Source organism: Parasteatoda tepidariorum, chromosome 5 (genome assembly GCF_982258835.1).
Source record: "Parasteatoda tepidariorum strain Cologne lab strain chromosome 5, Ptep-v5.0, whole genome shotgun sequence".
Taxonomy (NCBI): Eukaryota; Metazoa; Arthropoda; class Arachnida; order Araneae; family Theridiidae; genus Parasteatoda; species Parasteatoda tepidariorum.
The window spans coordinates 121,757,451-121,782,736 of record NC_141759.1 but is presented as its reverse complement, the minus strand read 5'-3'; the positions used below and the strand labels follow the sequence as shown (position 1 = coordinate 121,782,736).

At 30.5% G+C, this 25,286-nt stretch overlaps 1 protein-coding gene across 6 annotated transcripts in view; it reads right to left on the bottom strand.

Moving 5' to 3' along the window:
• Positions 1-25,286, bottom strand: part of LOC107447257 (lethal(2) giant larvae protein homolog 1) — a 109,339-nt gene that overhangs the window by 46,536 nt on the left and 37,517 nt on the right. For all 6 annotated transcript variants that reach the window (XM_071185547.2, XM_071185549.2, XM_071185548.2 and 3 more), the window contains 5 exons: positions 24,567-24,776; positions 20,118-20,270; positions 19,128-19,303; positions 11,541-11,629; positions 116-260 (listed from right to left, as the gene is read on the bottom strand). In XM_071185547.2, coding sequence (XP_071041648.2) covers positions 116-260; positions 11,541-11,629; positions 19,128-19,303; positions 20,118-20,270; positions 24,567-24,776 — 773 coding nt within the window. The remainder of the gene's footprint in view (positions 1-115; positions 261-11,540; positions 11,630-19,127; positions 19,304-20,117; positions 20,271-24,566; positions 24,777-25,286) is intronic.

Here is a 25,286-nt window from a genome sequence, read left to right as displayed (position 1 = left end):
GTGGCATATGTTTACTTTTCTAAAAAAAAAAAAAATTAAAAAAATAGTCTACTTTATTTGAATGTGAAATTAACATAAATAATTAAATGCTGCAACTAAAAAGAAAATGAATTACATTTTTGCAGCCTCCTCTCTGGTGGGTGTCTTGTCTCTCTTCCCCCTCTGAGATCGACCTTTCCTCAGTCTTCTAAAGGACTGTCTCAAGGACTTCTTGAAAGATTTCTTTCTGGACATGGCCGCATCACTCGTTGCGATCAGATCTAAACAATGAGAAATGTCTCTTACTATGGAAGCTACGATGAGCCTCAGGTTTCCTTCGTTTTTCTTCTTCATAAAGTATAAGGATGGATACAACAAAAGTACCAAAATTGTAAAGCATTTTATTTAAAATGATATTTTTTAAATAAATCATATTAAAAAATAATTAAAGTACATTTATTTTAACTTAGCATTTTTTTTTCTTAACGTCTTGGTACAAGTTGGATGTGGAGAAAATAATATGTTTAGCAAGTAAAATATATTGTTTTGATTGAATAAAAAAAGTTTAGTGTAGGGGTGCACAACCTGCGGCCCGCGGGTCAAATGCCGCCTTTCGACTGTTGAAGTGCAGCCCGCGAGAGCTTCTAAACACAATTAAAAAAAATTTAAAAAGTGGCAATTTTTAATCGCACTTTTAAGTCATCACGTTTTGACGCAATCAATTTTAACAGATTCTTTAGTAAATGTACGTTTAAGCCGATTTTATCGTAAATAATGATTTTTTTTAAAACAGTTATTTCCGCTTTTCTACGTGATTTCGAAAACCCGGAATTTTTATTACAACGCGAGTTTCAGATCGCAAATTTAAATAATCACTTTTTGTGCACTTTATTTGTGACAATTTCATCTTAAATCTAAGTGATTTTTTATCTTCTTTTTGCAATTCTTTTTTTTTTCAACCATTTTTTTCGGCAGTTACTGCTCTGCCTTCCCACGTATTATAAAAAATTCCAATTGTTCTATTACGACATGCAAATTTTAAATCATGCATTTGACACGCTTTATTCGTGATGAGTTCAGCATAAATATATTTTTTTCCAATTATTTCTATACTTTTCCACGAGATTTTGACGATCCTGCTATTTAACTAGATGTTATTACGACACGTGATTGTTAATCGCGCGATTAAATAATCCCTTTTGATAGGGTATTTCAGTACAGTTTTATCGTAAATCCTAGCTATTTTTCCTTAGTTTTTATTTCCTCAACGTTTTTATTTCCGCAACGAATATGATTTGGTCGAATGTGGTAATGAATTGTGATTTGATCAAAAACCAAATATTTGACAAAAAAAAAAGAAGAAAAAAAAATCGACTGAACGCCGTACACTTGGGACCCAATAGCAAAATCTTTTAGCAGCATAGCAACACTGAAACTAAAATTTCAATGCTCAGAATAATATTTCCTGGAAAAACGCATTCATAAATTAACTCTAAAAAATAAGGCCAATCAAGAACGTTTTTGAAAATGTTGAAAAGCGAAACAGAGAACATAAAAATCAATCTTAATTTTTTGAAAAAAATTTTAAAGCTGAACATCTCAGATTTTCAATTACCAGAAAAAGCAAAGAAAAAAGAATTTAGTCAACAGAAATGCTATTAAAAATTACTGCGTTATAAGGAAAATGTCTAAAAAAAGATTTTTTTATTTAAAGAAAATAAAAAGATAGAAAACGTTCTTAATTTTTTAAATGGAAATCTTATGCCGAAAATCTAAATTTAAATTTTTCTCATAGCCATAATTTTAGAAGAAAAAAACTTGCTATAAAATAAATTTTGTTAGTAACTTCATTTTTAAAAAAGAATGCTGAATCATAATAAAAATACCTAAAAAAAGAAAAACAGAAAAAACAAATTTTTCTTAGTTCCTGAAACAAAACTTTAATACTGAAAATCACACTTTTCTATGTTACTGGTTATTTATATTACAGTACAGGGAAAGAGTGATAATAAATTAATAGTATGAGACTTTCTGATAAAATGCTGGGTTATAATAAAAACAGCGAAAAATGGAAAAAAATCCTTCTCAATTCTCAAAGTATCAAAAAAATGACAAAATTGACTTGTCTGATTATAATTTTTAAAAAAAGTAATATCTATAAAAATTCAAAAATAAAAAAAACTTGGAAAAAAACCTTTCTAAAAAATATTCTGCCGAATATTTGACTGATCATTCAACCAACTGAATTTTTCACAGAAGGGCCAAATACCCGTTACATTCCTCCCTAATTTAAATGCAATGTTATCGCAACTTGAGAAATTCATAAAATGACGGAAAACGTGAATTTTTAAACTGCTCACTGTTTGTAGTTTAGATTTCAATTTTTTCTTGCTTAAGTGATCTTTTAAAAATAAGCGATAAAAAAAAGAAAATGTTTACGATATAAAAAAATCTAATAATTAATAAAATAATAAAGTACATTACAAAATAAGCATTCTATTTTATTTTGAACTATCACAGTTTTGTTTGTATTTTAGGCTTTTGTTTAAAACCTATAAATTTTCTTCAATTAAAATATTTAATTTGAATTTATATTACTTAATTATGAATAAACGTTTTCCTACTTTCATTCTGTGTCATTGCAGTTTTTTTTATTTATTAGAATTTAATTCTAAAATGAATTTTCGTATTGCATGATATGATAAAAAAAAACATTTCTTTTCCTCAATGTTCATTTTGATAAATCTAATGTTCATATAATAAAAATAGCAAGTTTTTTTTTGTAAAAAAAAAAGTATAAGTTTTTTTATTTTTGAATGAATTCTAATAATGGAACACTACTAAGTTATTGATATTGCTAAGTTTATTGATAAAGAAAATGGAACGCTAATGTTTAAATAAACATTACTACATTTGTCATTAACATGTCTAAATACATCTGCGGCTCTTCGTTAGCCAACCTGCTGTGCAAGTGGCCCTTCACACAAAAAGGTTGTGCACCCCTAGTTTAGTGGGATCGTAATTTTTGCACAAAGTGCACCGAATGGCAAATACAGAGAGACTCAAAAAAAAAAAAAATTGGCAAGTATTAATATATTTTCATTAGGGATGTAATGAATAGTGATTTGGCATATTTGTATATGTAGCTAAATGATTTTTTAGCTTGATTAGTTAATCTAAATGATTTTTTTAGCTTAGGTTAGTTAATTTTTTGTTTGCTTTTATAACTAGAAACCTGCACAGTGCAGAACAAAAAAAAAACAGTTTCATTCTCCTTTTTCCTAATAAACACATATGAATAAAAAAAATTTGTATCCTCTGTTTATACAACATTTAACATGTTTCCTATACATTCCCTAATTTTTGCCAGCTTCTTAAGGTAAAAGGAGAAACAGTTTAGGAAATATCATCTCTGGAAAAAGAGTAACATTAACGAACTTTGACATTGTTATTACTACACAATGTCAAATTTTGAATTGGACATTGTGAATCAAATTTTAAATCAAAAGTTAATTTTGAATTAAAAATCAAATATTTACCAACAAAATGTTAATATAACCATGTTAACATATGGTTAATCCTTAAAAGAACCTTTTTTTTAAAAAGTAAAATATGTTATAAAAGGTTAAAATGAAATCAAGCAAATTAGCATTAAAAATTGTATGATTTGCTGACAAACATTGCTGTTAGTGATTGTAAGAAAATATGTGATTTGATTGGCTTTGCTGAGAAAAAAAAAAATCACAGATTTGGATGGGTGTACAAAAGCTTTTAGAAAAAGAGTATAACATAAAATCTATTAAATTATGACCAACCAATTTGGGGTGAATTTTATGAAATTAAAAATACTAAAACATTCTTAAACATACAGTCAGAAGAAAGAAAGAAACTTAAAGCATCGGAACAAGCGATAAATGGATTCAACCCACGGTTTAGAAGTGAAACAAATGCTACTTTTATAAACAAAAGGAAATATCTTAACTCCTTCTTCAACCTCCACTTTCTTTGCCTTTCCAAAACTGTCTCCAAAAAGGTTTCTCCATTCATTTAGCAATTATGGGTTTTAGGTGGCATTCTAGTTTAACAGGGATTAATGGAGTAAATTTTGATGCATGCAAAATATTGCTAAGTTGATATTTCAACTGTTTGGCAATAAATTTCAGTTTAAAAATGTCGGTATAACGGATCATAAAATAATTTAAATTAAGAAAATCTATAAAAAAATTCCAGCTTCTCTTTAAAATTCCCTGATTTTTCCAGGTTTTTATCTAAATTTCCCTGACTTTTCCAGGTCTTCAAGGTTTTCCAGGTGGGTGGCCGCCCTGGTCAGTTATTCATTCGAAGGAAAGCGATATTTCTATACAATAACCCCCACTGGCAGAATTTTTTCGGGCTTTCTGCGACAAGTATCAATATTTTTTTAAGATTCTTAACAATTACTTATTTAAAATAACATTGTGCTTACAGAAGAAAGTATAGAATAAAGAGTATAAAAATTGTAATTGTAAGAGTAATATTATTTTAATTCAATTATATAGGCGCTTTCTAGAATTTTGTATTAGGAAAAATGAAAATTCATAAATAAATTAAACGACAATAAATTAAGATTTTGTACATAAAATAAAAATTGTAAAATCTGTGCTACTAAACTACAGCCCATAGAGAGCCAAGGTGCCCACCTCAGTTTTCTTGACCTTTGGGCTCTGAGGTGCAAGGGCAGATGTTCCGGTTGGGTCCCCGGTTGGTGTTTGTACAGTAACTCCAAAATAAAGATCGACGGCGAAATCGCTCGAATAAGAATCTTTAAAAAATAAAATAATAAAAAAAAAGATACTCAAATAACAGAAAAAAATGAAAGAGCATCATTTCTAGAGTGAACTATCGTTTAAACTTTCGCGATTTCTGAATTCTTTTAATTTATATTATATTGATTTAAAATTCTAGCTGAAACCAGCCATTACTGACTTTTTTTCCAATCCAAAATGAGAATAGAAAAACCACGATTACTTCTTTTTTCCTCTCTGATACAAAAGAAATAAATCTTTAAAAAAAATTCTGCAGAAAAAAAAATAAAAAAACATTTTTCGAAAAATTATGCAGAAAGGAAAACTAAAGTTTTCCCTTTCCCAAATTAAAAATCTTTTTGCAAAAACTAACGTTCTGTGACAATGTCACCGTGTCGGCTCAATCATGTCTGGGCAATAACCGTATTAGCAATATTTACTTTTAAAAAAGTGGATTAATTGAAAATAGGTAGTCTATTTTTTGAATAACCTAAAAAATTTAGAAGTTGAATTTCTGGGTGCTATTTTAAGGGCCGTTAAAAATTAACATGAATCCAACTAATGTGTACTTTTCCTAATTTCAGGAAATAGTTTTTCAAGTTTAAGCAAAATATTAATAAACTAACAATATTTTGTCAATCACATATAAACAATTTAAAGAGATACATAAAAGGCAAAGGGAACTATAAAACTTAGTTTTATAAAAATTCTATTGATTTAAAATTTCTGTTCCATTTCACTACCACTAGAAAAAATATTTCTCACAAACCTGAAATGTTGGAAAATATGTAAGAAGGGATTATTTTTCGATGATTATTGTATTTCTAAATGAGGATAACGCGAAGTTCCTAAACAATAGATAGGTTTCTAAAACTATTTCTAATAATATTTGATAATGATAAAAAATTCTATTTAATGCCATCTTTAATATAATATTTCATTCACTCCTTAAAGTTGGTGCTTTCTCAGCAATATCAATGGTGACACAAAGTGAAAAACACTGAAACTTTCAAGTGTGAAAAATCAATTTATATATCTTTCATATTTAGCATAATTTTCTAAACTAACATATATGTGAAAAATATATCACATCTTTAGAGTAACTAATTCACAAACTACTCACGATAGGTGAGTAGATATTTTATTTAGGTCGTACTAGAGCTGCACAACGGGCTATTGGCGACTGTCTGGGAAACATCCCTGATCCGAAGACATGCGATCCTTTGCAGAGGGGAAGGCTTCGTTAGCCAGACGACCTGCGTGCAAAGTTGAGCACTTTACAGTAGAACAGTTTAACAAGGACCGCACAACCTTGGTTCTTACACAGGCTGATCAAAGTGTTCACTCACTGATCGCAGTTAGTGATGCTAGACTACAGTGTTCAACTGGAGTCTTACGATCAGTCTACTGCGGGACCCTCAGGGGTAATTGTGAGCCCAACTCAAAAATCCTGAAAATTTTTTGGAGTGAAATCATTAATGATGCATTTCAAAAAATTCATGCATTTATAAATTTAAATCATTGATATTTTCAAAACAGAAAATTCTAAATAAATTGTATGCAGCATAATTTAAATAAATAATTATGTATAAGTTTACTTTTATCTCTAATCACATTATTCTACCAGAAAAAATATTTGCAAATGAAGAAGATATGAAATATAAATTCTAGTTCTAATATTTTTAAATAAAATATACAAGAATTATTATTTATAAATGTGATCAATGATTTCTTGAAACTTCTGGACCTTGGATTTCCAGAAATTTCCGGATCGCGGTTAGCGAAAAATCCGGAAATCCAGATTTTTTCAGCAGCACAATCACCTCTAGGCCCTACACCGAGAGGAATCCCTTCCCCAACTCTTCATCTACTCAGATTCAACGAAAACTCAATCGTCGTAATTTCAAATAGCGAGACAAGCGGTTTTCTAGAAGCGAATAAAAGGAGGGTTCCCACTCTTTCAACAAAGCAAAAATTAAGCACTTTTAAGGACTTTTTTTGAAAAATTAAGGACTTTAAAAATACAGTCGGACTTCTATTTAACGAACTTCCATTTTACGAATTTCTCTATTTTGCGAATTTTTTCGTGGAACCAAGAACGTTTTGGAAATTTCTTTGTTAAATAACTCCTAAATAGCGAAGTGAATTTTATATTCAACGAATTTTTTTTTAGATCTACTTTCCCCATTCCCCAAAATATTTGAGAAAATTATTAACTTGTTAACGCATTTCATGGGGGAAATGACCTTGAACTGATTTTCGCATCCCCTTAACTTTTAGAGAAAGCAGTAAAATTCCTTTCCCTTTTTGTTTGCATTCTATACAGGAAATGCAACGTCACTAGAAAAGGGGGGAAAGGGTCAAATTCCTTGAATAGGAAAGCAGAGAAGATAAAATGAATGGGTCATCAAAGTGTGTGGTCCCTGGTCCCTTATTGGCATGTCCTATTATCCCCACCCCCACTGTTCACTTCCTTTCTAGAAAAACTTTCAATGTTCACTCAGTAGAGCCCCGTTCTCGAAATCGCCTCGTTTTTAGATTGCTGATCAGAGTGCTGCTTGTTGCTTTTCTTGCGGCTGCAAAATGTCGAAGCGAAAGTGCCTGACTATTAAAGAAAAAAATTTTATTCTTTAAGAAGTGGATAGGTGTAAAAAAAAAGATATTGCATCAAAATTTGGTATTCCTTCAAGCAGCTTATCAACGATAATAAGAAACCGTGATAAGATTGAAAACAATGATTTACCAAGTCCTTGTTCAAAACGTTTGAAAACATGTGTCTATGAAGATGTGAATGAGGCAGTTTTGAAGTGGATACACAAATGCGAGATAAAAACATGCCGATCTCTGGACCTTTAATAACCGAGAAAGCAATGCAATTTGCAAAGGCATTGGGACACGATGAATTTCGAGGAAGTAGTGGATGGCTTGAGTTTAAAAGAAAACAAGGAATTGTAGGAAAAGTTATGTCTGGTGAAAGTAATGACGTCAGTGATAAGGACTGTGAAAGTTGGATTGCAGAGACTCTTAATAAAATTTTAAAAAATAATAAGCCAGAAAACATTTTTAATGCTGATGAGACAGCTTTATTTTTTCAATGTTTGCCTCAAAAGACCCTAACATTTAAAAATGAAAAATGCTTTGGAGGAAAACACAGCAAAGCAAGAATAACTATCATGCGAGGGGCAAATATGACTGGCAATCAAAAATTAAAGCCCTTAATTATCGGAAAGAGCAAAACTCCAAGATGTATTAAGAGCACAAAATCTTTGGAGGTTGATTATGAATTCAACAAAAAATCACGGATGACGGCCGACATTTGTGAAAAATGGATTCAAAAGTTGGACAAACTTATGATTGTAGAGCATCGCAAAATTGCTCTAATTTTCGACAATTGCCCTGCCCACCCGAAGGATATCAACAAAAAACTGAAAAACATTTCAGTTTTTTACTTGCCTCCAAACACTACATCGAAGCTACAACCAATGGATCAAGGGGGGATTCAAAACTTTAAACTGCACTACCGCAAAAGAATGGTATGAAAAGTTATCGCTGCGCTTGAATATAAGCAATCAATGCCAAAGATCAATTTGCGAGAAAGCATAACAAAAATTTCCAAAGCATGGAACTATGATGTTACAGATCGTACCATTCGTAACAGTTTTGCTAAAGCTGGATTCTTTGTCAATGCTGAGAATTTGGAAAGTGAGGACGAGGATGATATTCCTTTAGAGGAACTTAAAAAAATGTGGGTACAGCTAAGAGAAAACCACGAAATTAATGATGTACGGATAAATGATTTTCTTTCTATTGCTTCTGAAGCTGAAACCACCGAAACATTAACTGAATCAGATATTTTGGACTTTGTGAAAAATAAAAACAATACAGCTATAAATTGTGAGGAAGACGAAGACGGAAATAATGAAGAAATTAGCAAACCTTCATATGATGAAATGTTAAAATCATTTGAAACAATTCGACATGGATTGCAGTTTGAGGAGAATACGCCTGAAGGAATTTTTGGTGCATTACAAAAATGCGAGACATATTATGAGAAAAAAACACTTTTACAAACAAAAAACTCAGACAAAATTAACAGACTTTATCAATAGTAATTAAAATTAAGAATGCATGTGAAAATTTATGTTTAAAATTACATTTATAATAAATGCAGCAATAATTTTAATATATAAAAATTTAGCATTTTTATTCAGGGAAAAATATATGTAGCATGATAGTATAACACACTGGATAATGTTTTGTTCTATTCTTACTTTCATTGCAGATTTCTATTATGGGTAAGATTTATAAAATAATTAATTGATAATAATTTACAAGATAAAGATGTATCAATTGCAATTTTAATTATTTCTAGTATCCGTGAATTTAAAACCTATTCTACGTTGTGTAAGTATTTCGAAAGATGATTTTCTATTTAACGAATTTTCCATATAACGAACTTTTTTTTCGGGATTTAGCGACTTCGTTAAATAGAGGTCCGACTGTAGTATAATTTTTTAATCACAGAATATACATACGCCTCCATTGACAGTGCAAATTATTTACCTTATCAATAAATAAAAAAAGAAAAAACAATTTACTATGTAAGCACTGATATAATTTTTAGATTGTTAAAAGTTAATGTCATTCAGATTGTAGAAGTTTATGTATGAAACTAATCTGTATTCCATTTTTAATGATTTCATTAAAATTGAATAGTAAAATTGTGCAGAAATTAAGATTTGCAAATTTTTTTATGCATATTAAAAAAAAAAGTAAATAAAGAAATTTGTCTAAAACATTGAAGAAATTATTTCAACAAGTTTCTATATTTCCCTACTAGACCAGCAAATGTGTTATTACTTTGATGAACTAAAAGAAAATCTTTTCCAGTCAAACCAGTTATTAGGAATTAACTTAGTTTGATGTAACTAGTGTACACTTTGGCAAAAAACATGAAATAATTTTACTGCAACCAAAAATTTGAACTAAAATTAAACAGTACATTAAGTTGCAACGTTAACTGAATAAAATGACAGAATCGTGGCGACACTGCTACATAAATTTTCTTTTCTGCAGAAAGTTTCGAAAGATTTAATCTTTTCTTCAGAATTATATTCAAAAGATGCTATTGTTGGGCAGGGAAGTGGAAAAACTTTTCTATTCTCATTAGAGAATTATGAAGTAAAAATTTTGTTTTTCTGCAGAAAATTTTGTTTCAATTTTTTTAGCAGTTATTGCTATTGATTTCCACACAGTTTTTAAAATCTGATATTTTTAATGATATTATTTATTACAACAGCTGAATCTTGAAATGAAAACACGTAACCCACTTATTATGGAGTTCAATTTGCATAATTTCTCACTCTTTTTTGTTTTTACGGTCGATGAAGACTTACAAAAAAAAAAAGAAAATAATTAGTCAGTTTTCTCCCTATCAAATGTGAGCTTATAATATTGGGGGGGGGGGAATCATTACATATTCAGTTCAAGATTTTTCTTCTTTTTATGTTCACGTTTTTGTTACTTTAAATTAGTAACATGCATATTTGTTATAATTAAAAGTATATAGGGGTTTGTCACAGAAAACCCTAAAACATTCTGACACAGGGATGACTATTAAAATCTAAGGATCTTTTGGTTGAGTAGATTTAAATTTTTATGCAACAATCTGCTTATCCTTAAGAAATAAAAATAATAACCTAACAATCTAAAACTTTAAAAAAAATTTACATTGCAATAAAACAAATTATAAATAGTTACCAAATATTTAACTTTCTTGTTAGAAACAAATCATGCTTTCTTATTTAGTACTCAGGAAGAAAAAAAAATTAGTATTTTTGAAAAATAAAACTTGGTTTTCATCAAAAACCCAATAAACCCCAGGTTTTGGATGAAAAATCTAGGTGGGCAGGGATTTTTCAAACCCTGTTTCTTACAAATCTGGTAAATTTTTAGTACAATCATGAATTTCAAAAATAATTTTATGCTTTCTGTAAATTTACAGTCACTTATACACATTGAAATATTACAAATTTATTTAATTCAAGATTTTTGGAAATAGTTTTAGTTATGGATTCTAGTTCAAAATTTTTTCTGATACTACTTTTCTTAGTCTTTTACTTAATTCCTATAAGCAGATTCATTATTACTAGCACTGAATTTCGTGAATTCAGTCGATTTTGAAAGGTAGTGTGGGTCTTCTATCTGGTACATTACCCCAAATAAAACACTATCTCTTCCATGTGCAGTATTACCCTGGTCTACACACTATTCTTTTTCTTTTAGAATGCTTTGTGGGGAGAGTAGTTACAGACCATGTCAACCTTCATCTATGAAAAGGTACCCCGACATAGAGTCGAGTTAACATGTCTTATATACTAGTGAAATGCAGTTGTAATTTTGTAGTGGTAGATACGCTACAGCTTCATTCTCCTCATAGAGTATCAGTCTAGGCAGAATATTATTAAAAAAAGGACATGCTTTTTTTTTCCCTCTCACACACATCCCCCTATAAAGCTCTACCCTTAATGCAGAGTTGAATTTTAGATGATATATGAACGACTTTTTATTTTAAAATATTCAACTGAAAAATCATTCCTATCAACTATAATGATACTGAAAAATTAAGGACTTTTAAAAACCTTGCACCAAAATTAAGTACTTTTAAGGGCTCATATTAAAAATTAAGCAGTTTTTAAGGACTTTTAAGGAACCCTGTAAAGACACTAGATGCATTTCAGAGAAAACAAAATAAAAAATTTTAAAAAAGAAGCTCACCATTAGGATTTAAAGTACATTTAGACATCACTGACTTCTTCTGAATATAATCAAACAAAGCAAATCCATGAGCAGTACCAGCAGCCACACTGCAACAAAAATTATTCACTTCATAAATAATTGAGAGCAAAATTACAATATATTATTACGCTGCCAGCTCATTGGTGTCTGTGAACCAGGATGAAATCCCACAGGGAAAAAAAAACTTTTTAAAAATAAATTTAACCCGTCAAAGTATAGTGTTCAATAAATTCATTACTTTCCTCATAATGATAAATTCATAAATGTCTGGGAATCTGGGGGATGTCTGGGGATATGAGCTGTCATTTTTATTCTCACGAAATATAAAACATGCAATTTACCATAGATTCAATAAGTCTCTTATTTATATATATATTTATATACACACATACATATATATATACTAGAGGGCTCCGCCCCCTGCTCGCCAACCCCCGAAAACTACTACGCAAATACATTTTTGCTCGCTTCACGAACAAAATTAAAATCGTTTTCCTGGAGATTAGCTGGCAATTTTTCTGCACCAACATCACATAGAGAGAATATAATAGGATTGTAATATGTCAGAGGTCCTTGTTATCAGCATTATAAACTTATATAAAGCAATTTTAATACAAACAATAATATAAACTTATATAAAGCGAGGAAGAAATATTATTTAACAAATTACTATAGGGCATTAGCCGGAGATTAATCTCAGTATTCGAAGCACACATGGCAGAGTCTAACTCGGGTTAACTATATTTGAGGGTGCCCCTTGATTCTCACGCAGTTGTAATCGCGGTTGATCACCAAGCTGGGCGATGATGAAACCCAATCATGATTCTGATTGGTTTAGATTTCAGCGTTATTTTTAAATGTTCAACGGTATATGTGATTTCAGAGGTTCCTTAGTTCTAAGTTGGATACCGGCTGTTAAGGTTACCTTTTCTTCAGGTCAATAAGATCGAAGGTATGTGGATAGTCATAAAAAGGGACTTTAGAAAAAAATGTCATCACCAGTCCGGTACCACAGACCCCATTTTTGATTTGTAGTTCGTCAAATTTACGTGGCGATGGAGGTACACAGATTCTATTCATGATAAATTTAGACAGTATCTAACTGCTATTAGAAAATTCGGTGCGCCAAAATCTGAGGATATTCACGCTTAAAGAAGTGAGTTGTCTTCTTTCCTTTTCTTTCTATGCTTACTTCATTAATTTTTGTTTCCATTCGAAATGCATTTTATTGGGTTTATTAATTTTGCTCATATCGGGTCCATTGCAATTTTATAAAGTTTTGGCCGATGTTTTGATGAAATTTTCCAATGTTTTATTGAAATATCATTATATTTTGGCAGCCATTCCTGTTACCACGGTGTTCCGCGCAAACAGAAATGGTGCCAAACGTAAGTTGCCAATTTCGCCAAGGGGCACACTCAAGAATATTTTTTACCCCTAACTCAAATCATTGTTGATCTTATAGGATACCGGATGCTCCCTCTATGGTGCTTCAGCCACGAAGTATGCATATTGAGCGTTCAAATTTGTATTATATTTTACTTTTGTACCCAAGTAATAATTCACCTTGAAATACAAAACGTAGAAGAAATTCGTTACAAATTAAACACATTTATAATATACCAGGGATGAGATTAGCCAAAAGGCAAAAGAGCTGAATTTCCACGATAGTAAATTTTACTCAAGCGCAACCCTTTAATAATAAATTCCAGACAGTTTAAGGAAATAAATAATGTGTTGACATACAATTGTGTACTAATCTATTATTATATTATTACAGTGATACTTAACATTTAGTGAAAATAAAAATTACCAATTGAAAAAATAAGGCTGGAAATTATATTTTCCCTCAGTTCACATAAGAGACAATTATTACTTGAAAAACTACCTGATTTAGCAAATTAAAACTACTGAGAATATACATTAATACTTCATTTCTTTTAATAAATACTGTTATGTGATTTATAGTAAATATATCAGTAATATTACTTTTTAAATTATATTGAAAACAAAAACTTTAACAATGGACCGAATCATTATGTTCATATTATAGTCTAATCTAACTAGAGCCCTCTGAAACATATCAATAACAGTGAAGTAGAAATATATTGTATCTCCTTAACATACAAAAAATTGCTATTTCAGTTTGAAAAATTACATGACAGTCAGCAACTGTTTAGATAATTGTTTTTCATTTGATAAGAATTTTGCATTTTATAGCATAAATAACAGCAATTATAAATAAAATTTTGATGATGAGTTAATTAACTCTTTTTCCAAAAAAAAATTCATTAATTAAATTCCTTTATACGTGATTGCTTTTGTTTGCTATATCTTTTATGTTTGCTATATTCAGTCGTTAGTCCATCTTCAAACATCTTGTGGCAAATCCTATTTTTTCTTCTTTGCAAGCACAGAATGTAAGTTTTGAATATATTCCCTTTCAGTTTCTCTGATGTTGTAACACTTACATATACTAATAATCGTTGTTAGAAAAACAGTCACCTTTATAGTAACTAATTTTAAAAAATTACTTCTTACAAGCATCACGATAGTTGATCTTAAAATTGCGTGAATATGAATAACAATTATGGATTTTGAAATCACATGAATAGGAAACTAGATATACGATTTTGAAAATGAGAAAATACAAACTGGGATCTAGAATTTTTAAAACGAGTAAATACAAATCACGATTCATAATTTTTAGATAGCGTAAATACGAATCATAATGCGTAATTTTTAGATTGCATAAATAAGAATTATGATGCATAATTTTTAGAGTGCGTGAATGCGAATCCCAATGCCTTATTTTAAAATCACGTATAAATACGAAAATCGATGTTTGATATTATAAACCGCATGAGCAAATCAAGACATTGAATTTTAAACTTAAGTGAATACGAATCGCTACATAGGTTTTTAAAAAGGCGTAAATACGAATCACAATATCGGATTTTTAAATCTCGTAAATAAGAATCGTAGCGTACAAAGAATAAGAATCGCAACACGCAAATATGAAAATCTATGTTTGATATTAAAATCGTATGAATAAGAATCGAGATATTAGCAGATTCCAGGCTTGGGACCTCTAAAAGGTTTGTCAGAAGCAGCGTCGTTTGAGCTACAAAAATCGGATTTATCTGGAGGGCGGGTAAAAATTCGGAAAATCTTATCTGCTGCGTGTAAAAGGGGAGAAAATAGCTAAAATAAGTAAAAATGAGAAAGGATTGGTAGCTATGTAGTTTGAATTTTCTGTTTCTCTTTGAAAATTGGTTAATTTTCTGAAAAAGCGGAATACTTATTTTAAAAAAAGTGAAATTTTTAGGAAATCTGAATTTTTGATTTAAAAAAAAGGCTGAAATTCAAGAGCTGAAAGTGAAAAACGCGGAAATCCGCTAAAAAGCGTAAAAATCTCATCCCTGATATACTTATAATGGTATTAATCCAATATGTTGTTGCGTTATGTTGTTGTTATATGTTGTTTTTGTTATGTTAATCTGTAATCTGTTGACTAGTAAAAAATCAGATACAAGGAGAAGAGAAGTGTAAATTTCTTCCCGAAGAAGTCTCGAGCAGCTATAAATATGTTTAGCTGAAGCCCGATGTTGGTGGCATTTTGGGTAAAGAGGGTAGGATTTTTATGCCGCGAGAAAAAGGAAGACATTTTAGATATTCACTGGCAAGGCGTGAAAGGCTTGAATTGGTTTTTCGGTCGCATGGAAGAATCTACGACTATCCCGGCTTACTGGTCCTATACCAATCGTGAATGGGAGACAAATCCGCATATTTAAGTTTTTCATGGGAGAAAAAAGTTCTAGGTAGATTAATCCAATGATGTATTAGTCAGTGGTAGTTTGAAGAAGATGGATGTGGTTTCCAAATAGTATTACGCTAGGAATGTCTATATAGGGTGGTCGTACGTAAGGGGGATCCTGTGGATGCTGTCTAAATACAACACTTGCAACAAAAGGGTTAAATCCTTAGAGAATGTGATATATGCTTGTCCCGCAGTATCAATTTTTTTACACCATGAGCTTATGTTATAATAATGATTTTTATTAAAAGGATTATTGGATAATGTAACAGATTTGAAAATTCTGTATAAACTAAAATATGAAATTAGTTATTTTTTAAAACAGGTGTGAATCTTTAACTTTCAAGTACCATATTAAATTTTTAACTTGTTTAAATTTAAACTAATCACATAATAATCATTGCAAAAGAATTTTATTTGCTTTTGTGTTTTTTTTTTTAAGTTTCACCTATTTTTTTCCATTTTGACCAGCTAGCTTAGGAGTGCCGAACACGATAGCGCGTCACCAACGATGAAATTAACAAGCAAAATAAAATTTTCGATCACTATTAGGGGGAAAAAATGACAATATTTAGTTGTTCCCCGAAATCAGCACAAATTCGAGATTTTTCGTTTAGATTTCAAAGGCGGAAAATGAAGTCTGAAATTGAGAATCTGTCAGAAATGCACATGAGAAGGCAAAAACCCCTCCCACTGAATCCAGCTCAGTTTACGCACATGCAGATCCACATCAAACATATAAAACGATAAGAATTGTCATACGCTATGACCGAGGGTACGTAGATATAGATTTAGGGTTGAATTAATAGTGAAAATGTTGAATAGAACAATTTGAACTATGTCTTTTTGCATAATTCTAGGCAAAAATCAACAAGATAAAGGAAAAATCTCATATTGGAAAAGGGAAAATTAAGCACTTTAAAAACACCCAAAGAAAAAACAAAAATCATAAATAAGCACCTTTAAGCACTTTTTAAAAATGCTACGCACTTTGTAAAATATAACACTGTTTCATGAGTAAAAAATTGTTTAGCACCAAGCAATTTAGTTGCCACGGCACTAAATTTGTTAATACATAAATTTGTTTACTTTTTTGCAGGTTAAGTTAAGAGTTATTTTTATATTATATTATATCCATCGTTGAACAGCCGACCCCATTTCGGGTTTGCGGCTACTAATATTCAACTCCGTAGCCTTGTAATTTTGAAACAATCCAGAAGACAAAGAAACTCCTGGATCAGTACCCCCAGAGGTATTGATTTGTAACACGGGCTTTGCGACTCGACAGATTTAACATGCATCAGTCACCATACAGAGTTTTTGGCCGGGATCGAACTCATGAACTCTTGGACGTGGGCCCCATTGCCTTACCAACCAGTCTATCCCAGCAGCAATAGAATAATAGCAGTACAATGATAAAAATTATTTTCAGCAAGTTAAACATAGTTTAAAATTAAAGAACTCCTAGGGTTGCCACAGTAAAAAATGAACAAAAATAGTTGCTTTTAGTAGCCTCAAGCATGAAAATTGTTGCCTAAAACTATGAAAATAGTTGCCTGAACAGGAACAAAAATTTATCAAAAATGACTAAAATTATAGCATAATTGTCAAATACTATTATTAGAACTGGGTGATGTCAGAAATTTTAAATTGTGATACATCGTCAGTTAAACATCACGATATAGTGACGTATCGCAATTTAGCATATGTTCAAAAATTACCTATGGGAAATCTTTAAATCAATCAAAAATAAATAAAAAGGAATAAACTTAGTACAAAAGAAAATATTAATTCTAAACACATTCTACTATGACATCAATATCATTGCTTAATTTCTTTCAATTAAATAAATAAAGAAGTCAAAGTAAAAGCAAACCCAAGCTTTATTTCATTTTTTTTCATGTTTAAAAATAATTAATAGCGTAACAAATTATTTCACATACATGCATTAAAAATTAAAAGAAAAAAAAAGAAAGTGGAAAACAAACCAAAGAAATGTTCACTTTAGAAAAAAAAAATTTATTATTTGTTTAAAAAAACAACATGCTTTTGAAACATCATTAGACCCTTTTCGATTTACTTATTTAAAATAATAAAAAGTAAACTAATGGTCAAATTCTGTACTTAATAAATGTAAAAATATTTTTACTTATCTATAATTATTTTCATTTTTGAAAATAAAATTGACTAAAGATATATCTGTTTAAAAATGATACTGACTAACTATCAAACAAATTATAAAACAAACAAGTATTGAAAGAATTTTAATTAATAAAAATTTTTAAAAAAATACTTAAAGTACTAATGTTAAATTATTAAAAACGTCAAAACATTACTAAACTTTTTATTTGATTAAAAAAAAATTTTGTTTTAACTAATAGCCAAAATTTTTTTAAACTTTTTCATTTTCTTAAAAATAAAAGCAAATTAAATAAAGGTAAGTTTTGTTTTAATTTTTTATAATTAAAAACGACTGAGCATTTATTGGTTGAAAAACAATCAAATTATTATACTTAACTACATTTAATACATTTAAAAAAACTAACTTTTTATAACAAAGTTAAATACAAAATACCCCTATTAAATTGTATCGCTTAAAATAAAAAACAATAATTGAAAAAAATCAATGATTTGATCTATTGAGTTCAGAACGAAAATTTAAGATAACAGCGATTGTGCAGCAATCGCAAAGTAACAGTAGGACTACTAAAAATAATTGACAAGAATCGTTAAGCCCAGACAGAAAAAATGGTATGAAATAATGCAGAACAAAATGATCGCTGCAAAAGTCTCACTGAAAATAATTTACATGAAACCAGACAATTATTTCCGACGAAATAAAATGCACAGCAATTGCAAAATGACTTAAGTCCCATTTGAAAATAATCTTCAAAAAACGCAAAATCCCAAAGACAAGAATGGACATAAAGAAACTATGCATTGCGTTATATATTACAAAGCTGATCCTTGCACGAAACCGGGAGTTCCGATTCAATTTGCTCTTCCTCACTCAACATCACGAAACTAACATCATCTTAATAGCAAAACGCTATCTACATCTCTGCAGCTAGACGAAATCAAAATAGACTTCGTTAGTGCGGTAACAGCATTATCCTAGTCACGGATCCTGGCATATTAAATTGTTAAACCGCAATTGTAATCTAATTCCAGCAGCTTAAATCAGATTTCTGATGCATCGCCTAAAACGAAAGTCACTACATCTGCCTATTGATATATGCGTTAAATCAATATCTCGTGATACATCGATTTATCGCCCGTCCTAACTATGCTCCAATTAAAAGAAAGTTTTGTAAAAATATAAAAAGGTATACATATTAGAAAATAGGTACCTAAATAAAAGTCGAATTACAATAAAATATGAATGCTAATAGAAGGAAAAAACAATTAAAAATAACAAAACAACCCCTCAGAGAGAACAACTTTAGAACTCAGAGAGAAGTACTTTATTAAATCCGATGGAAATTTAAATTTTTGGCTCTTTGGACATAAATGATTGTATAAATGTTTGCTTACTTTTATTAACATTCTGAAAAGTAACATTTATTTTTGCGAAAAAAACTTCGCCAAGAGTAAAAAAAATCTCCCAATTCCTGAAAATAGTTGCTTTTTTGCCTTTTCAGGCAAAAAAAAAAGTCACCATAGTCGACTAAGGTCGAAAATAGTAGCATTTTAGTAGCCTGTGGCAAAAAGAAAAATTTATTGGAAGAGAGTATTTTCATGATACTTACAGGCCCCATTCTGTGTGAACTGATATGGCAGTTACAGCTGCAGGAGGAGTGAGCTGCTCAATGCAGAAGGGCACAAATCCAGGTTCAAATTTAAGATTTCCTGTCTTCAAGGACAACTGGTCATGACCCTTCCACACAAAGTTGTCTCTGTCACTCACAATGTTCACAGAAAATGCCTAAAATTAACCATTTAATGTTAAATGCATGTTGTAAAGTTTAGAGCATTCAATGCACATTATCAGGGGTCTGTCTAGATTTTTTTTAGAGAGGAACCTATTTTGTGAAAATTATATTAAAAAATAAACGCAAGAAAATATTTTCAAAAATAGTCACTACAAATAAAAATTATTTAGGACTGGTAAATTTTTATATATTTTTCCTCAAATAAGAAAAAATAATTTCAGTATTGTAAAATTTTGGCCTTAAAAATGTATCCAAATTTAAAAATCCATAAAAATCATTGTCCATGGTTGAGTTAAAACTTGAATTTAATAAAAACATGCATTTGACAGCACTATCACTAAAAATTATTTTTATTAAGAGAACATTTTCGACTAGTTGATACAGAAAAAAGTTTCACAGAGAAAAATATTTCATAAAAAATATAGGTCTGTATGAATAAATTCACAATGGTAAGATATTGTTCGAATGGTTAGAATAATGTATGACTTCCTGTAAAGTTTATAGAAGGAGACCATCGTCGTTTCATCTTAAAAAAAGCTCGCTTTGATATGGCGTAAACGACCTGTTAAACTTACCACAAAGAGCTATCTGTCCAAACACTTGCTACCTTTTCGTAAAAGAAAGCTGGCGTAAAAGACAGCATTTTCATAGATTGCAACGAGAACGGGGTTCGCATGAGAACTTGATTCTCTAAAAGTATATTGTTAAAACTACCGCTTTTTCTAAACTTGAATTTGTTAAAGTACCGCTAAAAGGTAGTAAATTTACCCTGGACAGACCCTTGATAATAGAATATTATAAGAATACTTCAAGCTCTTGTTCTGTGGATTCTTCTTTCAGTTCAAAAAACACTATCTGTCCAGCTGTTCCAGCAACTACAAGCGTCTTGCTATGGACACACAGGAGGATCTTTTTCACTGCAAGCCTGGGATCATCACTATAAGGATCGAAACTTCCAACCTGCAATTATAAATCAGTTATTGACACCTGCCTACTTAGGATAACGCACATCTTACTAAAGACATTTTTTGATACATCATGCATAATCCTGTAATTCAAAATTGGAAATAATAAAAGTACTTACATTTAGCGAAGTAAAAAATATGCATATAAACAGGGTATTTGCTACATTTTAGATTTTCCGATTCATGACTTTCCACGACTAATTCCAAGAATTTTTCATGACTTAACAAAGTTACTATATTCTCTGACAAAAACACAATAAATTTAAAAAAGGAGTCTAATAACATTAATTGAAATGATAGGCATAACTAAAACTGTTATACTTTGCATCTTCATATCTATTGATTTAAAAGACAGTAAAGCAAGAGTTGAACCAATAAAAAGCTTAAAAAATACAAAAGCAAATTTTTTTATTTTTTTCTTCAGAATTATTTCTACATATACTTTTCTTTTTCATTTCTCATGTTTTCTTTCTGTTCTCATTTCGGAATAAAAAAAGTGTTGTATCATCCCTATTTTGTAGTAATGATTCACTTTCTTTGCCAGTCTATAAGACATCCCTGAAGATGATCCATAGACATGTCATCACAAATTTGATTTACACCCCCGCTTTGTAAAGAGAAAGCTCACCCGTTTTGTAGACCTGTTCGCAAAGCAGGGTTCGTGATTTTTTGTTATTTAAATCGGATTTTTTGTTTTTATTCAAATACACTGTAAGAACTTTGATGATGATAACAGTTTAACGAGGTTCAATGTTGCACACTTCTGATCAATGTGATCATTCACCTGCTCACTGACTACGGCCATAGCTGCAAACTTGTTCAATACAAAAATAGGAACACAAAGTATGATAAGTTAATCAAGGGAAATTAGGACACAATGCGAAAAACAAAATATCAAAACATAAAATATTGATATAAAAATATCAATTTATAAACCGCACATTTAATATTTAATATAATTTTTTGAGCCAACAGTTTTGATTCAATTACTTACTAATAAAGAATAGCACACCTTTATAATAACTAATTCAAGTATTAAACTTACTTCTAACATGAATCACAATATTGGATTTTAAAATGGTGTGAATATGAATCGTGATATATTTGGGCTTAAAAAAGAAGGAAAAAAATTTTCAATATTGAATTTTTAAATCGCATAAATACGAATCATGATGCATAATTTTAAATTTGCGTGAATACGAATCACAGCACGCAACTTTTAAATACCAAAATCGATTATCGATATTACAGGGTTGCCACTCAAATCTGGAAAAAAAATTCCCTGCGTTTTCCCTGTACATGTTATACGCAATATATTAAGAGGAAACAACAATTACTGTGCTCTTGTGTGAGCTATATTGGACTAACTATATTTATTAGTTTCAATTGCTGGAAAAACAGCTGAACATACTTAAATAATACTCAGACGTGCCAACCTAGCAAAATTAACATTCAGGAGTTTCCCTAACAAGAATTCAGGAGATTTCAGGAGGGGTAAAAAAAGGTGCATGGTATGCAACATTTGGCACTTCTAAGGAATTTTAAGTAAAAAATTTATTAAATATAAGAATGCAAGAAATTTTACACACTAATAGAGCAATAATTGTTTAAAAATATTAAATGGAAATAAAATAATTAAACACAGATTTAGCAACACAAAACTATATTAGGTAGATACTCTTTAAATAAATACCATTTCCTTAATAAAACATTATTCAAAAACCCTTGACACTGTAATAAAAATGCACAAAAACTTTTAAAAAATAAACAAATTGAATAACTATTTTATTTTAAAAAACCAATTCAATACTAATGTATAAAAATACTAATGTCTGTACAATAAAGAACCAATTATCCGGGATGCTCGGGACCATCGCTATCCCGGATGTCTTAATTTCCCGGTTTCCTGGATCGACAAAAAAGTGTCGTTAATCGATGTTTTATCAAACCCAAATTACAAGGAAAAAATGTAAACACATTTTAAAGTAAGAGAAAAAAGAAAAGCACTCCTAAATCTAAAAAGGAAAAAAATTGTAGAAAAATAAAATTTAAAAGAATAAAAAAATTTGCAAGTTTAGACAAGAAAAACAAGTTTAAAAAATAATTACGATTCCTAAATCAACTAATAAACAAAACCAATGATTAAATAACGCAATATATTTCATGGGGGGGACGAAAATAAAAGGAAAACCTATTAATCTAAATAAAAACAACACTTGAAAATTATCGAACCGAAACGATAGTTAAAAAACGGCACTAGCATAAATATTAAAACCTAGAACAAGGCAAGATCAACGGACTTAAAAAAAAAAAAAAACTAATGAAAAAATTTGGTAATACAAATAATTTTATTGAGTGCAAAATTTATCATGAAAAAAAAAAAAAAAACGTAGTGGAATCAGAAAAACGAAACTGCAATCTGCTTCATAAAATAATTGTATGCTTAAATTAATAAACAATTCTCCTTTTTTTTAAAATAAAAACGCGATTTTTAATTAAAGCAGGTGTGATTCCACATCAAGAAAAACTTGCGAATGATACCGCACTTCCAAGGAATCAGAATTTATTCAAAAGAAAAACATTTTATTTTTATTAATCGATGTCAAATAGATAAATATATTTTTCTCTTTCATCTTCTGTTCACTGATATGCATGTGCAATGCATTTTCCCCACCCCCTCGTAAATCAAACAGCAAACGAAATCATCATGCCACTCCTTTGAGTTTAATGACCTAAAAGAGAATAAAGATCTAAAATCTTCAAGGTCGCGGAAGAAATGACGTTTCTCTGGGTAAACGGGGAAAAAAATTCTTCCCTTCCTCACATTTTCCTCTACTCAACTTCAAGGATTAGTCCAGTTTCCGCTTTTTTTTTTCATATCGTTTTAGTTCAAAATGGTGGGAGAACCGAGCAAATTTTTTTTCCGGATTATCTGGATACCAGATAAATGGTTCTCTACTGTATGCATGAAAAAAAGAGTTGCAGACTTAGCTCTCCACAATTAAGTTTTGCTAAAGTCATTGTTACATGATTTGTTGAAATTGATCCATACTTCCGTTTCGACTTAAGACATCCTTGAATTTTTTTTTTTTTTAAATATAGGAAGACTAAGCGAATAATTGATATCACGTTGCTAGTTTACGAGCTTGTTGCCAACCGTGGAAAAATACGCATTAAAAACTATAAAAACAGCAAAATACAATATCAATTCCAATCCAACTATCGAGAGTACGAGTTTCCCCACTCCTGAACGGACGACACTCGATAACGACATGTGACGTCATTGCATTCAACTCCACACGAAAGAAGAGGAAGATTTCACCCGCCCCCAGTGTAAGGGGGCGGGTGAAATAGGAGTGTTAAGAGGTAACGTTGAAGAGGGGAGAAAATAAAGCATGTTCAGCTACGCTTCAGGCAGATGGTAGTTTGATAAGAGGGGATGGAATTCAAGCTGAAAGAAAAACTTACTTTCGCACTCGCGGAAAAATTAGGTAATTTTGAATTTGGCCGTCGATCGCAGTAAAATTCGGGAGTTTTTCAAATCAATTCCGGAGGGCGGGAGAATAACTCAAAATTCGGGAGACTCCCACAAAATGCGGGAGAGTTGGCACGTCTGAATACTATAGTAAATGAAAGAGTTTAGAATAGCTGAAATATCATGGTTAAATATCCCATAGATTACGCTTTGAGTGGTCACCATTTTTTAAAAGATCAAAATAAATAAAAAACAAAATTCCCTGTATTTTCCCAGTTTGTAAAGAAAAATTCAAAATTCCCTGCATTTTCCCTGTTATTTTAGGTGATTTTTAAATTCCCTGTATTTTCCAGGTTTTCCCTGTTCTCCCTGTAGAGTGGCAACCCTGTATTAAAATAGTGTGAATAAGAATCGCGATATTAGTAGATTCCGACGCAGTTCCTAACATTGGAAATGGCGAAAATCAGCCTCAGAGGAATCAAATGAGTGGAAGAATCATAAGTATGTAAACATCTTGTTAACGTGATTTACCATAAGTTTCAAAATTTTGTCTGATTACAAATTTTTGATTCCAGGAAGTCTGCTAACCGACGGTCTCTCGGAATTCTGCGATATTTGCAGAAAAATCACCTGCCATGCCCTGGGATGAAAGAAAATCGGCACAAGGAGTGAAAAGGCACTAGAATATTTTTGGAACAAGGATAAATCTGAACAAATACAATTTAATCAGAACATTCGGCAGCTATGCTATTGCCAGTGAATTACTGGGTCGTGAAAATAAATTATATTACACTGTTTCTAAGAAATAGTTTCTACCTTTCGGAAAGGTGGCCACTCTTCTTCTTCTGCAGGGTGTTCACCATCTTCACTCACAAAAAGATTTGAAGTGTGAATGGTGTAGAGGTGACTGAGTGCAACACCCGAAGCATTCCAAAATCTTACAGAACCATCCTCATGTCCAGTCAATAGAAGATCTCGAGTAGACGACTCATCCAGAAGATTCTCTCCACCCGTGATTGGCCATTCCTAAAAACATATTCATGAACATTAAGTTGTAAATCTTTTATGCTGTCTAAACAATTTTAAGAAAGAATTAGTTAAACTAATACTTTTAAGGTTGACTATTAAGACATATTTAATACTTTCAGGTAGTAGTGGTCATTATTAATCACTATTTTACACGCACATGGGCTACTGTGAGCCCAACTCAAAAATTCTGAAAATTTCTCGAGTAAAATCGTGAATGACGCATTTCAAAAAATTTAATATCTTTATAAATTTAAATCACTGATATTTTCAATACAATAAAATTCTAAGTAAATTAAATGACGAATGATTTAAATGAATAATCATGTAAAAGTTTACTTTTATCTCTAATCACATTTATTATTCTACCAGAAAAAGTTATTTACAAAAGAAAGATCTCCTAAGCAAAAATTCTAGTTCTAATATTTTGAAATAAAATATACAAGAATTTTTATACGTAAATGTGATCGATGATTTCTTCAAACTTCTGGATCTTGGATTTCTGGATCA